Below are 16857 nucleotides of genomic sequence, written 5' to 3' on the forward strand. Positions count from 1 at the left end.
CTTGGTAAGAAAACATGAGTTGCATTTTGCTGTTGGAGATGATCTCAGCTATTTAAAATGACCCTTGGAGTGTGTGGTGAATTCTGAATTTTGACCCTAGAGCTCATGTGTCATATTTTGAGTGAGGTTGGCTGGGACATGTGGTTGTTCCATGGGATGTGATCTTTGCCAGTCCTTAGGGACAGTGGAATTTCTTGAATATGCTAGCAAATGTAATGGTAACACGCTTGTGGCAAGGGTTTAAAGTGATGAGAAGGAAATGTATCTGCTTCATTGGCAGCTTTATTCACTGGCAGAATAAAGTAAGTTGTTTTCATAATGATGTTGCAGCAGAAGAGCAGTGTTTACTCTTGGGGAAGTGTTACCCTTGGGTGGACTTCTGTTCTTTTCAACATCTTTTTCAGCAGGCAGTCCTGCAGGAAGCTCTGTACCTGGTGGGTGCTATACAACATTAGAGGGGAGAGCTGCATTATGTCCGTCACAGGCCTAGTCATACACAGCCCTCAGACCTTCAGGGTTTTCTTTCATGGACCAAGATGTCTCATCTCTTCCTCACTTTTTCTTATTTTGGCCCTGAGATGAGGTAAGGAGGACTTGGAGTGAGCACTTGGCACTCCCATTTTTTTCCCCTTGCCCAAGGAAGGCACAGACTTATGTCTCCCATAGTGTTGCACTTGTATTTCAGTCTGCCACAAGCTAGCATGGCTGCTGAAAGGGACGCTATGCTTGGATTTAAACTCCCGTGATCCAGCCCCTCCCCAAAGCAGATTTTTAGCTTGTGGAAGTTGATCAGTTGACCTCCCTGATCAGTTGCACACTGGTGTAGGTCTGGATGGGGAGCTATGGATGGAGAGCAGAGACGCAGAAGCAGCCAGAGGCAGGATGGCTTAAGTAGGTAGGCTTGGATGCCTTGCAGCTGTAAGGAGGAAGAGAAGTTATCTTGCTTGTTTTTCCCAGCCCAGGGGACCCAGGGGATTTGTTTTAAGCCATTCACCCTGGCTAAATTTATGATGAGTGTCTCAGACATTCATGTAATTTATCAACTGGTGTCTAGGACCTAAATGTACTGTTTTAAAAGAGTGAATTATCTCATCCTGCAAGTGGAATACTGCAAGAGAAAGAGGAAAAAAATTGTTACCTGGTGGTAGACCAGGTGTGAGGGCTGAGAATGTCAGACTCTACTTGTGTCAGTGCAATGAAACTTGAAAAACTGCATTGCTTCTTTATGCTGTTGCTGTGGTATCTGAAAATAGAGCTTCACATTTGTTGTCTGAAAGTCAGGTACCAAAGAATGGGTATGGAAAGCAAAAATAAGATGTTTCTGTTTATTTTCATTAATGCAAGGGTAAGCAGACCTGAGGGAAATTACCAGTTTTATAGTATATTGTTGTTGTTAATTCTTTATTTTTGTATCAGGTTTTCAGTGGAAATAATTTTAGAAGCCAAAACTGTGTTTGCTTTGAGAAGATGGCCTATATGACTTTATCGCATGAGTGGGTGACATGAAAAAAGGAATTGAAGTTCTGTGTAAGCCTTACAGAAACCCAAGTGGTGAAACTTGCTGCTGAAAAAGCAGCTTCCCAAACAAACAGCATATGCATGGAGGCACTGGCTTTAGCTTGGAGTGCTGGAAAGAGAATTGACAGCATTTTATGGTGACTCTTCAGCTAACTGCCATAGAAATACAATTAATTGAGGAAAAAAAAAAAGAGGGCTTTACTGCACCACCTTCAACATGTGTAATGCCAGATGGAGGAAAAAAAATGGATTTTACTGTTCAGGCAGTGTGATTCATGTCAAATGCAAAGCTGGATTTGTGTGGTTGGCAGTAGAAGCAGCTCTGTGGAGGGACAGGTAAAGCACTTGGGAGTGGTGATGCTTCCATGCCCTCACTGCATCCAAAACCGAGAACTCAGAATTATTATCACAGAGCTGTTTGGCATTTTGTTGGTGTAGTTCTTCTTCTCAAATGTAACTGGGAATGTGGTACAGGTGGATTAAAGAATGTATGAACTTCTTGTGGTCCATTCTGGTTGTCTTGCTGTATTGAATGGGCATGTTTTTGTCATGCTGTGAAGTGTTGTCCTAACCAATTCTAGTGATTCTCATTATGATTTGTACAATTGAGCATGAGAGGAAGATAGTTTCAAAGTGGCATGTGTGATAAAGCAGGTGTGGTGCATTATAGTGAGATAAAGATACTCAGAACTAGAAAAAATGTTACCTGTTCATAAGTCAGAGGTGTCCTTGCATAATTTAGAATACTTGAGGAAATCCCCTTTTTTAGCTTTTTAAGGTTTTTTTGGACACAAACAGTTTTGTTTTGGCTTTACAAAAAATGGGCGCATTCCACCTGTGAATTTTAATTGGGATTCTTTTTAATAGTAGATACCGCTGCAAGGTTCAGTTTCTGATTTTTATATAGCCAAAGACAGTTAAGTTCTGTTTTCATTACTTCTCCACTGTTTTGAATAACTTGCTTCAAATTCCCTACTTCAGCAACCTTGTGCAACTCCCTCAGGGCGGCTGTGCTAGGTCTTACAAAACCAGGAAGCTGACTCTGGCTCCTTGAACTGAAGTTGCCTGTTTCTTCCAGCACAGAAGCTCTTTCTCAGGACGGACAGCAGGTAACCTCTTCCAAGGCTTCTCTTTAGGGTGCAGAATCTTTTGCTGTGCAGTTGAAGAAGTACTGGTTTGTAAGTTTACGTGTTGAGGTGAAAATTGCTCCTCTTTTTCCTTCTGTTGCACATGCAAGAATGCCAAATAACTTTAGGGAATTAAAAAGAAAAGAAAAAGGAAGGCAGTGTTTTGAATGTACTTTTAAGGGTAGTTTAAGGCTGGTTTTGCATACTGTCCCTGAGCAGTGCAGGGTGTTGACAGTGTGTAGGAATATGTACAGCCAAACAAGTTGATTGTTCTCAGTGGGCAAACTAGCCCAGAGATGTTTTGGTAGTGAAAACTGCGGCTGTGTGGAAAAGGTAGTTGTTGTATTTGCCTCTTCTGAGAGTCAAGAAACTTCAGAATCTGGAACCTGTCAGTATCTGGCATATTTTGTTAAAAACTGGCTTGAAAGCCTGAAAAACTAGAATCTGATACTGAACTGGGTTTTTCTGCACTATCAAGATGGTAAAATGGTAATTTCTAAAGAATGTGAAAGATTCTTCATGTCTTTTCCTTGTGTTTTTTTTTTTTTTTTTTTGGAGGGGGGAATGTTTTTTGGGTGGTTTGTTGGTTTTTTTTGGTGGGGGAGGGGGCCAGGTATTTCTCAAGGCAAGAGAGAAAAATACCAAGACAGCATTGAAAAATACTAAATATGAAACACTGTCAAATATAGGTGTTTCTTAATCTATGTTCAGATAACTCTTAAACATATTCAAACTATCACCTGTCAACATAATGCAGTTTATGTAAACAACCCAGAAAAGTGAAACCAGGAAATACTGTAGTATTACATAGTTTTAAAGGAACAAAAGTTCTCCAAAAGTGACAAAATTTAATTGCTTATGTGATCTAAGCTCTTAAGAAAGCAAGTCGTATAATACAGCATGTTGATCTTAGTTTTAGCTTTCCTGGATTGGCATGTTGTCAGAATGAATATAGAAATAAGTAACTTCTCTTATTAATATTAGAAGATGTTTCCCTGTAATTGGCAACCGATAGTCTTTTAGGTAAGACACGTGTTTTTGTGGCTCTTTGGGGGTTTTTTAGCTCTTGATTTTCCTTTAGGGACCTTAGAAAACATCTCATAAAAGAGCAATAATGAAAAATGTGGGCAGAACTTAGGCTTTTGTTTAGTTTTTTTAACCAGCAAATAATTGCCAGGATTGCTCCTTTTCTGATAGAAGGAGAAAGAGACATGGATTACATGGGATTTTATGACAGGAGGAGTAGTAACTGTCTCCTTTATATTGATCTTTTCAAAGCAGAAAAATTGTTGATTGTGGAGGTGGTCACAGTGATCTCTGCTCTCCAAAGACTGTTTTCGTATTGACCAGAATATTGTAGTGTTCCTTCTGAATTTTTTTCTTTCCTAAGCAAAGGCTGTGTGAATACATAAAGATTTTACATATCCCTGAAGTGGTGCCTTAAAAAGAATAATCTCAAGCAAAAGTGCTGGTACTCATTCCTCTCTTTATGCATTTGTCTCTCCTTGTTTTTTCTCTCCTGCGCTGTGGCTGTTGGACTCACACAGTTGTGTTGGTGTTCTCTGCCTTTAATGGAATTTGGTTCAGAACCACTACCATGTTTTCTATTAAACCACTACCATGTTTTTTTTATTAAAATCCTCTTATGTTGATATTTGTATGGTATTGTAACTGGAAGAAAGCTGAAATTGTGAAACTCTCTCATATCCTTTTCTGAAGAAGGGTTGGGATGCATAGATACTATCATGAAAGCTCCTATTCAGTTTTGTGGAAGTTAAGTTGCTTAACAACAGATTCTCTCAATATCCTTCAAAATAGAGAAACTCTCACCATGGCTGTAGCTGCCTAGCCTTGATGTTCTTATTTTGTCATTGGGATACAGAAGGCATTTGTAGCTCTCTGCCACCAGTTTAGTCTCTATATTTTTCTTGGCATTTTTGAAGATGCTTATGAGATCTGAGGAGTGCCGAGGTGACAGGAATTAAAACTGAGCATCCCAGCAGAGTTTGGGTGAGATGGAGATGTCTTTTTGAGATCTAACAGGGCTTTTTTCACTCATTGTTTCAGAACAAAGTTTAGCATGGGCCTCTGCTTCAGGTTAAAGCTCATGTACTTATTTTTCCTATAATGTTTAGTAAAAGTAGACCGGTGTTGATAGGCAAGGAAATGGGTCTGTGAAATTAAGATATTTTTTATGAAAAGTAGACTTTGCAGGCAGGAAAGGGGAAAAAAAGTTTGAGCTTTGCTCTCTAAATTGTTACTTGGTTTTTCACCTTGCACAGGTGGTGCAGGTATAATCACCAGCCCCATCCAGAATGGGGTGGGGGCTGTGTCAGCAGCAGTTATTTTAGTGTTTCAGATCAATTATTTAAATATAGTGATGGTAATATGCGCTGTTCTTGAAGTTTGTTGTCTAGCCTACCTTTTCATGTAATTCAAAACTGTAAAACCACACACAGCATTAACAGGAAAGTTCTTAGTCACAGACACAGTCTGTGAGCAGCTGTCTGCAGTCTTACTCATAGCTGTATATTGGCTTTATTGTGGCTTCCATAGAAGCTTTTAAAATAGTTTTTCTGAGAAAGCCAGTATGCATAGGTTGTGGCTTGACTTGAAATAGAGGTAGCAAATATAGCTCTAGATTATCAGGGTATTTATCTGGAAATGATATTTCAGTAAGGTCAGTGTATAGTGCTGTAGCACAAGAAATGTTACCAAACTTAAAATTTGCCCCTATGGCCTCCCAAAGAGACTTCCAAGTAAAGAAATTTGTTCATAAGCTAGTTTTCTTGAGTTTCTTTTTTCTTCTCTTCATTTAGAATCACAAGGACCTGGTTACAGCATGCATGTGCTTGAATAGAAAATGAAAGAAATGCTCCTGATCTGGATTGTTATTGATGTACGGGGGGAAAAGTAGAACATCGTAGTTGTTCTTCGGATTTTTAATTTTTTTTTTTAATGCAAGTAGGATGCGACAGCCAGAAGTGCCTTGTAATACATTAATGTGGTTTGGAATTTGACAGATTAGGAGCCCTTCAAATAAATAAAGTGTATGCAAACACACATATATGAAGGATTGTGGATCTTTCATGAAAAATTTCGTTAAGGTGACTATCCCTTTATTCTACATAATGTATTCCAGGCTGTCTTTCATTTGTAATCCAGTAGGTGTTTTCTTTAATCTTTGAAGACTTAAGTCACAGTTGTCAAAATAATGAGCTATTCATGGTGTAATTTTTCTCCCCAAGCTTAAGTAATCATTGCCAGAAGAAACAGTTTAGAGGGTTTTTTTCCCCATAAGTTTAGACTTAAGTACTCTTAAAACCTGACAGGGCATAAGTTTTAAGGATCTTCTGCAGTACCTCCTGTAAAGGATCACCTGTGAGGTTTGGGTCAAACAAGAGCACCTGAAGGATGTCTGCCAACCTGCAGTGCTCGCATAGATGTTTAATTTCATGCTCAAGTTCTAGTTGGATTAAAGGGCTTAATTATGTCATAGCTTCTAGCAAGCTGGGAGTAGTTTCTTGTGTGTAGCATGGCTACAGGTGGTGTCTTGACAGGTAGGCAGTGGCACTGTGACCAAAGGAGAATGAGAGAATGAGCCCCTACTTTCAAACCACCCTTCACCTTAGCCCAGCCACCCCCACACCCAGCCCCATGCCTGTGGGCTTCTCTGCCGGAAACACTGGTGGTTACTGGCCCCTTCCCAAGGACCACACTGAGGAGGAGGGATAGACTGCGTTTGGAGCAGAGTTCCTGAGCTGAGGTGCCACAGCTTGGAAGTCCTAGCAGCTCATCTGCCTCTTTCCATCTCCATGGAGATCCGGAGGCTGTTTGAGAGGTGGCCTGACCTCCAGCCACCTGCCACCTGTCTTTCAGTACCCAGTGACCTCACATCATAGTTCAAAAACCTGGAGCTATTTGCCGAGACTTGAAAACCTCCATGTCAGGCTGTTTAAAGTAAGCCAGGAAAGTATACAGGTCAGCTGATTTACTTCTAGGCTTTTCAGAGGAGTTTCACACTTACTGTAGCTATTCATTTAGATGCAACTGCTTTGTTACGGTGAAAGTGCTTGTACAAGCTATAGGCTGCTGGAAGCTCTTTCTCAAGAGAGGCAAAAGAGAATTTTTTTTTTTTCCCTTAAGGTACCTGAAGCTAAAATAGATTATTATAGTTTGCTCTGGGAGCATAAGCTGTAGGGAGGCGTACTTGGATCTGAAAACTCCAGTAGCAATAGTGGCTGTGTTGATTGATAGCCTCTTGTGGCAAGCAGGAATTTTTTGTAAATTTTACCTATTCACTTCAATACTGAGAAGGTAAAGCCATAGAGGTGATCTGGTGTAAGTTGATTAGTGGAGAGCTTCATAACTGATCAGATGATTTACAGCTTGCCTGCTCTAGTTTGTTTTCAACAGAATGAAAGGTGGATGGTTTTTTTTTTTACATCAAAAGTAAGTCAGTTACATTCTGCTACTGTTTGTGAAAAGTAGCCCATTGGTAATAACATGGATGGGTGTACTGGATTTTTGTGGTTTATCTTGTTCAAAAATGATTGTGGGGAGAATTAGACTACCCTGCCCTCTTTATATAACCCAAAAGACACTGAAAATACTGTTTTGTAAGCAAAAGTGTGCTTGATGTAGCTGTTTGATGCCTTCTACTATACTGGTAGCCACAAAACATGCACTGTTGAAGATCTCTAGAAAAGACCTTGTATAGGCTCACACTTACAGACAGACCTGCAGTATTGAGCTGCTTCTTGTAGTTGTCTCTAGCCTGTTTATTTTGAGGCTTCCGTTTTCTGAGTCATTATAATCTTGTGGGACAAGAATGAAGCCTTCAGAAGTGCAGTGGAGATTTTATGTCAGGTGTACCATCTTAGCACTTGCATCTTTGGGAACCCCTTTACTGTTGACTATAGTGAAATCTGCTCCAGACCGTCAGGTGACCTGCATTTAAAAAACACTATGCCTTCACATGGCTCAGCCTTCTAAAAGTGCTTTGATGAAGATTAGGAAATACATATGCTAAATACAGTCTGATGTAACAGTATTATGAGTCTGCATATTGGAAGCATGTAATGTAGAAGAGTCTTGGGATAAATGCTTTGTTAAGTTGTGATTGTTTCAGAGTGGCCCACTCTTGATCTGTGATTACAGCAAAATAAATATGAACATGCTGGGTTTCATTGTCAATATCCAGAGCCACTTTCCTAAGCTGGTGCATAATGCAGTTCTTTAATAATGGAGGAAAGTGTTGGAACTGCTTTATATGAATTTAGTAAAGGTAGTTGTTTGTGGGGCTGGCTGGTGTCTTACCTCTCTCTAGTATATCCCGTTACCAGCATGTGAGGGGTCCCAGACTCTTACCAATATCAGTGATTGCTACTGCAGTGCAAGTACTGAATAATTTTGTGCTGGGTAGATATCAGCCAGCTTGGGATAGGACAAACAAATTGAGTTTTAAAAGGGCTGATGTGTTTGCTTTTTGTCAGGTCTGCTTAATATTTTTTTCGTGTTGAGTGCAACGTTAGGATCTTGGCTCATTGGATGCAAATGTACCAGTTCTGGTTTTTGTCAGGAATGCTCTACCCTGGAAATCTGGAAAATAAAAGCCAAACTTTTAAGGGAGGATTTGTTATGATTCCCGTATGAGAACTTGCCCTTGAGGATTATGTGGTACTGATGTCAAAGCCTGTTTCTTACCTCTTTTCAGAAAGGACGTTTTTCTGACGGCTTCCCAGCTCTGGAGTGTGCAGGAGGCTCCGAAGGGTGGCAGGTATGTACATTGAAACCAGAGGTACATCCCCACAGCAAGGGGGGCTCTGTTGGATTCATGCTGACTCCGTTACAGGTGTCCTTGTTAGCAAAGCAAATAAATGTGCTTTAAGAATAATGGGGACTTAGTGCATACTGAGAAATATAAATCAGGATTGGATTATAAGTTTGATTTATTACAATCCTTCGCTTCAAGACCAAAATACTTAGGAAACTTCTCAGGAAAGGAATTCTTTCACTCAGGACCATACTCTGTTTTTACCTGTTACCACTAAAAAGTCATTTTCGTGGTTGCACCTTCCTGTGTTGTGTTTTGTATGTATTAAGGGGTACTGGGCTTGTTTTTGGAGATGTTTGACTCTGAAGTGTTGCTGGACACCTAGCACAGTTTTTTTTAAGGCACACATACCTGTTAATTTAGACATGCAGGTACTTTCACATGTGCCATTAGTTGCCAAGAGGCATCTTCAAATAACTTCAAATTATTCATTCAGCCCTATGAGCCCAAGAAAAAATGAGAAAGAAACTCAGCAATATTTTTGATTGTGACAGTATGTTTAAGTAGTGGGAGAAGATGAACTTCAGGAACTTTATATCTTGCTTGGTTTTAACTGCAACACTGTCACTGTCACAACCCAGGTTTAATATTTGGGAGTACCCAATCAGGCAGAAAAGGGTCTTAGAACATGCCCAGGGCAGCTCTTGAATTCTGTGTTTGGGATAACTCAGCATCCAAGTTAGCTCTTTCTTGTTGCTCTTTGAAGTTGGATCCTATTCCTAGAGATCTATCCACAATAACCTTAGAAATAAGAATTTTAATCTGTCTTGTCACTTTTTTTTCCTGTAATACTTTATCTTCCTGTAATCTTTGCCCACAGAAAAAGAACGTAGTAGTGAAAGAACAGGAATGTGAGTTTAGAAAAAGTAATGGATCTCTAGCAGTGTCCCTCTGAAGATAAATTCTCTTTTTTAAGCACAAGCATTAGTTTCCTGAGGACTGCTTGATGACATATTTACCATGCAGAAACAGAAAATACTGATTTGTGGCCTAGAACTGGGAATTTCTTTCCTCAGCATTTATATTTTACCACTAGTGCACATCCTCCAGCAGGCTTTGTGGTAGAGATAAAGACCACACCAAATTGTCTTAGGAATATTCATCTAATTTGTAATCATCTAGCAACTACAAAGTATTTTGGTTTCAGTTCAAAAGTCAAATAATCCCATGCCCTACATGTATGTTAATCATAAAGGGCTACTGGTCTGCTAGTTTGAGGCTGTACCTTACCTCAGGAGAAGATGAATCCATATGTATTTTATAATAAAAAGATTGTAAATAATGATGTTTTTCATGAGACTGTATAAAAATGGCACTGTGCTTGAGGCTTGTAAAAGGGTGAGAACTAAAGCACCCTTTCTTCGAAAACTATGGTCTGAAATTCACAAACAATGTAAATAAAACTCGGCTGTCAAAAGTAATTTGTGCACTTCTCACTTGTTGGAACCCAGGAAACTCCTCTGGCTGCCCTGGAGGACTCGAGCCCCTGCCCAGGGGGCTGAGAGACCTTGGCACAGAGCCCAAGACCCCTGTGGCTTTGATTTAGCCCTTGGAAAAAACAATTACCAACCTTATATGAAGAATTATGAGCCACAAAAGTTTAAGTAGAATGCTAGTGAATTTATCACAGGGTGGAAAAATAGATTTTTTGGGGTTTTTAGCATGGGGGTTCAGGGGGCAAGATGGAGGAATCTGGGTGTGTCCAGCGTTTCTTCTTCTTCTTGGCCTCCATCTTCTGCTGTGATGTTGGCACTTTTAGATTGGTTTAGAGTAGAAGCTCACTGTCTGAGATAGATGATAGGTATTGCAAAGTAATTGTAAGTATTATACATGTAGTTTTTAGTATAAAAAGATAACACTACCTCTGAGGGGGTAGACACAGTGCCTCTGACTGTTTGGCTGAGAGGACCTCAGCAGGACAGGAGAAAAAAATTTTATAGATAAGATACAATAAACATCCTTGAGACCGAGAAATGAAGAGTTCTGACTCCTTCTTTTACTGCCAGGCTGGGAAAAGAGACTTTCTAACATATCTCGGGGTCACTCTGAGCAGCTAGAGTCCCAAGACTCACTGTGTAATTAAAATTACCTAAAATACAAATATTGCTAACTTTTCCTTTCAGTTTTGGAAACAAAATGGAGAAAGAAAAAACAGGTTTAAGCAAAATCTCTTTGTTGGATTTCTCTGGTTTGTTTTTCAAGTATGGAGCCTTAGAATCTGTTCTAAAATAGGCATCAATAAATGTTAAAGCAGGCTTGTATTCTGTTAAAGCTTCAAAAGAAAGTTATTTAGGGAGAACTTGGAATTTATGCTGTCTGACAGCTGAATACTTTAACTCACCCTTTTCTGCTAGTGGAAGCAATTCACTCATAAATTTCCCTGTCTCCACATATTGAGCCTCATATCCCTCATCATAGTAACTTACAAGTTACTCCTTGCAAGTTTTGCAAATGTTTTCGGGTTTTTTGTTGTTTGTTTTCTTCTTTTTTTTTTAATTATCTAAAAGTTGTGGGGTAGGCTGCCTGGCAAACCTGCCATGGCATGGTTGTTTCACTCCTGGCAGTGGGAAGGAAGGGTGTCTTGCAATTAGTTGTTCTTTACTCTGAGGCCCTCATTCTGCTGTCCCTGGACAATGAGTGATGTGACAGTGATTTTATAGAGAGGTAGGTAAGTACGTACTTTAAAGGGCCTTCCTTTAAGGAAGGTGGTCTTTTGTGAGTGTCAGCCTCACTGGGAGTGCTGACATCACCTGTGGTCATGGAGCTATGCATTGCTTGTGTTGGGGAAGAAAAGTGGGTGATAGCATGGGAGAGTAAGTACAGAGTGGATGAAGGATTGCAGGGAGAGAGAACCCTGTGGAGGAGAATAAAGTGCAATACAAAAAGGGTGGAAAATCATAGAGGCACTTAGTATGGCTGGGGAATCATGAAGAGAGTGATGGAATTAGGCCAGAACGGCTAGTACGCCTTTGGTGGATCCTCTGTGATGGTAATGATCATTTCTTGGGAATCACAAGAGTCCCAGCTATTATGCTGTTTCTAGTGTGTTAATAAATTCTCCTGGTTTTAACCTTCATATAAAAGTAAAACTAGATCCACTTAGCAGTTTATGCAATACTGAGCCAAACTGAGAAGTTGCACAATGCAACTAAGTGTTTATCAGAAGAAAAAATATTTCAAAACAAGTGTTGCAAAATTGGCCATTTTCTAGCTTTGAAATTCCAGAATCGTGCTAACTTGTGTGGTATTTGCTAATATATGATACACATTTGGATCCAGCTGTACCATGCTGATTGGGGAAGGAGACACTTGCCTCTGGGTTGCATTACTTATTGAAAAAAAACTGGGTACTGGCAAGGGTTGTGGAATTGACATCTCTGAAAGATGAAATTTTGTGTTCACAAGTACTGCTTTGTGTGTACTTTGCCTCTGTGTCCTGGAGGATGAGAAGGATCTCTGTCTCCTTCCCATGACTGGTTCTCCAGCTTCTCACACTGCATGACTAGCATTTTGCATTTTTCCAGAAGGTGGACTAAAGCGCTGCTTCTTTGATGCCCAGTGACACAGGTGATGTGAGAGACAGATGGTTTCTGATCTTCGTAACAGTCAGTATATGCCACTGCAACTCCCTGGTTTCAAAACTTGTGCTAGTATTCCTTACTAGCAGTTAAGCAGCCTGAAATTTTTCTAACAGCTTTGAATTTCTATACTTCAAGAGAGCAGAAGGTTGTTTCTACCTATTTCTCTTTCCATGCATTACAATTTTACATGTCAAGGGGAATGTTCACAGCTTTGAGCTTCCAGCTGTGATCTGCCAAACTGACAGGAGCTGCGTTGATTGCTTCTGCAGTTGCCCTGTTTTTAGTCACCATAAGTACAAGCATCACAGAAAACTCGTTTTGCTCCATTTCATCATTACACATTACATTGCTGATGCAAAATTAACATCAGAGTCCCTAAATTACGGATTTACTGATAATTTACCTCAGAAAATTTTTAACAGTTCTACAGAAAAGTAGACCTGTGGTCATTTTAATCAGAATTTAATTATGTAGCCAAATATTTCAGGTTTCTTTCTCCTTTACTTCTTCAGTGTACTTGTTTCCAAGCCAATTGTGGCTTATTTTTTTGGGACTAATGCTCAAAGTATTAGGAGACCTAACTTTTCAGAAATTCAAAGCACTCAGATCTAATCAAAGCTAGTGAACACTGATGGAACCGAGTTAATCTGGAAATGAGGCCATTGTCTAGGCCTTTTAATTTTATTTTTTTTTAACTTTTCTTTCTTGTATGACTTGTGTTATGTAAAAAGAGGTTCATATTAGATGATGAATGGCCTCTCAGTGGATGTCAGTGAAGGACTTACTCCAGATGATTTTCAGCACAGGGAAGGGAGGGGCAGAGGAGAGTAACTAAATTGAAGGCTAAATTAAAGGACAAGGTTCTGAGTGCATTTTCATCTCTATTTAAGTTACAGAAGTAAGAACAAAGTAGGTCTTGCACAATTGGGCGGGTAGTGCTCACCATAGTAATTTTGTAACATGCAAAATTTTGCCCTAGATCAAGTAATGTCTGACAAGTCAAATTTATTAATGTGAAAAAGGACCTTTCTTGCAATCCTGTACAATTGAAATGAAATCACAGATTTCCATTTTCTATATCCGAAGCAATTCTTAGTCTACACAGCAAAGCAGGCATTAAAGGATCCAGCCAGACCCTTTGTTTCCTTCAAAAGATAATGTAATTTGTTTCAAGCTTCACATTGTCATTTTGCATTTACTGAGGTAGGCAAGCTGGACTAGAAATGTTATGTGACTATAGAAAACTCAGGATTTTACTTTACTAGGGCTTATATTTGCTAATTCTATTTGAAAGTCCAAAAAATTTACAGGACTTCAGGAGTCTTCTCTGGAGTTGTCTCTGCTGTATTGTATTGTACATAACTGATAGCATTAAGGTGTCCTGGCTTTATCTTTAAAAATAAATAAAAAATAAATTTAAAAATTACAAAATAAAATCAACAGTTAACAGGGAATTGATTTTTACATGCAGTCTTTTCAGTAACAAAAGGTAGCATTAAGCAAAAGATTAGCTGTGTTCAAACTGCTGTTTTCCTCCTTACGTTTCTCTTAAAATAAAATAGCTAAACTGCCTGGAACTCAATAATTGAACTATTGTTCCCTTTTTAAACACTCACCTGTAAAGTTGTTTGCTTGCCTCAGAATATGTCATGCCTTGTAACTCAGATGAGTGGGCACTTTTTAATGTATTGGAGAGCAAAACCTGGAATTGCTTATATATGATGATAAACAGGAAGGATGAAAGACACACAAAAAAGCCTAGTAAGCTTACCTGAAAACATTATTAAAACCCAAAACGATTAATACGACCTGCTACAAACAGTTAGATTTAATCCAAAGTGCTTACCAAGAGCAAAAAAAACTAGAAAAAAAATGAAGTTACAGGTTCAGCCTGAGCAAGTTACAGTCTTGTGTGGATCTTTTTCTTAGTAGAGAAGATATTTATAGAAATAAATGAGATTTCTAAATCTTTTAATCTTGCCTGTGATCATTTATTAAAGCAGGTATAAACACTTAGAATGCAGTTGTCCATCTTCTACTTGGCCAGTTTACTTAAGATCCACTGGCTGCGCTTATTAGAGATTCCTTGCCTTTTCCTGCTTAAACCCAGGTCCTCCCAGAGGAATCTTGCTTGTGCTTAGAGATGTTCTTGCTCAGCTTTCCCCTAGTCTTTTACCTCTGTGTTTTTCAGGTACTGGTCCCTTCCTTTTCAATGTTACTAAGGATTTTGTAACCTTCTGTCCTGGGCTGACGCTGGCTGGATGCCAGTCTCTCACTCTGCTGCTCACTCACTCTCCTGAGCAGCTGGACAGGGGAGAGAAAATTTAAGGGTTCATGGGTAGAGATAAGGACTGGTAGAGATTTCTCATCTAGTGTCATCATGGGTGAAGCGGGCTCTAATTAGAGATAAGAATTGAAAACATTACTAACATAATTAGGAGTAGAATGAGAAGTAAATGAGAAGTAAAAAAAGCCCTTAAAAACAACTTCCACGACACCCCTCTCTCCTTCCCAAGCTCTACCTCCTTACCCCAGTGGTACAAGAGGACAGGGAATAGGGATTATGGTAAATTCATCAGCCATGGTTTATCCTGCTGCTCAGGAGGAGGAGCCATTCCTCAGCTGCACCGTGGGGTCCCTCCCACGGGAGACAGTTCTCCATGAACTTCTCTGATGTGAGTCCCTCTCAAGAGCAGCAGCTCTCTGTGACCCGCTGCCATGTGAGTCCCTCCCATGGACACACAGTCCTCCCAAAACTGCTGCAGCGTGGGGCACTCTTCCAGGGGGTGCAGTTCTTCAAGGAGAGGCTGCTGCAGCAGGGGAGCAGAGCCCCTCTCTCCACAGTTCTCTCACGGGGTCACAGCTTCCTATAGCATCCACCTGCTCCAGCCTGGGGCTCCTCCTCTGTGGGTGGATCCCAGCATCCCTGTAGACCTCCATGGGCTGCAGGGGCACAGCTGCTTCACCATGGGCTGCACCAGGGGCTGCAGGGGAATCCGAGCTCTGGTGCCTGGAGCACTTCCTACCCCTTCTTCACTGACCTTGGTGTCTGCAGGGCTGTTCCTCTCACATGTTCTCACTCTGCTCTTTTCTGCTCACCACTAAAACTGTTCTACCAACTGTGTTTTGATTTCTTCTTAAGTATGTCATCACGGAGGCATTACCACCATTTGTAATTGGGCCAGCCTTGGCCAACAGCCCTTCTTTCTTTGAAGCTGCCACAGGTTGGCTCTACTGGATGTGGTGGAAGCTTCTAGCAGATTCTTCCATGAACCACTCATGAAGCCCACCTGCTACCAAAACCAGGCCATGCAAAATCAATACACCTTCACTTGCCCTCCTGCTGGATAACCTCTAGGTATTACAGTTGTCTTGTATTGTAGTGTCTTTTACTAGAGTCACCTCGGTGTCTCAGGCAGTGGTGGCACGGTGAAAATCTAGCATCTTGTGCTGTGCTGCAAAGGACAGCATGTTTTTTTTCATCACCACCCCAAGTGTACAGGCCTCAAAACCTGTTCAAGTAATTTATGATCAAGTAATTTATGAATGCACTCACTGCATCTGGAGTCTTCACCTAGGAATGGTTCTAGGAAGACAGAAGGAGTGGAGACTTCTGGAAGATGATGTAGAAAGCAGTGAACAGTTTTGTTTATTAGGACAGGCCTTTCATGGTCTGAGAGTAATAGTTGACTTGAAGACGCAGTGACTTTCATGGTTTTCACTGCTGAAGTGTTTTTTCTCTTAATTTTTGTATGGAGTGCATTGGCTCTTCATTTCCGTAGCTGTGTTTTTACCCCTTGCACACCACACACCTTGAGTGAGTTAGTGGCATTATAGGAAACTTCACTAAAAAAAGACTTCTGTAAGATCCCAAGTATAGGAGGTACAGCAGATTGTGTAACCATTCTTAGTATTAATGCTTTACTTCTCATGTTCTTTGCTCTGGAGTACTAGTGGTTTTTGTTATCTTTGTTTATTGTTTGTTAGAGAGGTGGGATTTTCTTTGACACACTGTTGAAAGAATAGACTAGAATCAAGTTTTGTGCATTAAGCATAATTGACAATTCAAAGTATTTACACTTGAAATTCTAGTTTGAAATGATTGCTTTCAATTATTGCCATTTGCCATGTAATGTGTGTCTTGTTTTTAAGAAAATGAGCTTCACCAATTAATATATTTTGTGTCCAAATTAAGATATGCAGACAGCTGTAGAAATACTGCAACATCAGTGCTATTTTTGGCAGTATTTAGTTTGCTTTCTCTTCTATTTCTTGCTTCCCTCCTCTCTCCACAGCATCATTTATTTCTCTGGTGAAACAGAAGAATGCACTTAATCACACTTCTCAGCAGCTCTGCAGCCTGTGGAGCATGTGGGCAGTCTCTGTATGCAGCATCCTGGAAAATGTGCGTTCTCTTGAAGTGATCTGCTGAAAAGCACGTACTTGTACAGTTGTTCCAGCCTCCCTTGTTGTGTTGCTCTCAAGAGCTGAAATGCCTGGTCTCTAATACTCCCTGGGGTCTCCATTTCATCTGCCAAAGAAACGCTACCTGCTGCAGTTATCCAGTGAACCCTGAAGAGCACTGAAGATGGCTCTGTGTGCTTTTTATGCTGTTTGGGGTTTGTTGCTAGAAGTGGCAATAGCATTTGGCCCAGTGCCAAGGATCACTTGGGAACACAAAGGTAAGAGCAGAAATTTAAATATTGTAACATGGGACATTGCCACATCCTCAGGGTTTCTGTGGGATTTGAAGCTCCCTGAGGTGTTAGGTTCTTTCAGCTAACTTGCTGAATTG

At 40.3% G+C, this 16857-nt stretch overlaps 1 protein-coding gene across 14 annotated transcripts in view; it reads left to right on the forward strand.

Moving 5' to 3' along the window:
• Window positions 1-16857, forward strand: part of SEMA4D (semaphorin 4D) — a 100065-nt gene that overhangs the window by 46567 nt on the left and 36641 nt on the right. For all 14 annotated transcript variants that reach the window (XR_011678863.1, XR_011678864.1, XR_011678862.1 and 11 more), the window contains exons 2-3: window positions 8362-8424; window positions 16358-16744. Coding sequence is in view for 11 of the 14 variants with exons in the window: in XM_071424751.1 (XP_071280852.1) it covers window positions 16651-16744 (94 nt within the window). In the remaining 3 variants the exon portion in view is untranslated. The remainder of the gene's footprint in view (window positions 1-8361; window positions 8425-16357; window positions 16745-16857) is intronic.

The sequence above is a fragment of the Agelaius tricolor genome, unplaced genomic scaffold, assembly GCF_023055355.1.
Source record: "Agelaius tricolor isolate 1412-34295 unplaced genomic scaffold, bAgeTri1.0.p SCAF_4, whole genome shotgun sequence".
Lineage (NCBI taxonomy): Eukaryota > Metazoa > Chordata > Aves > Passeriformes > Icteridae > Agelaius > Agelaius tricolor.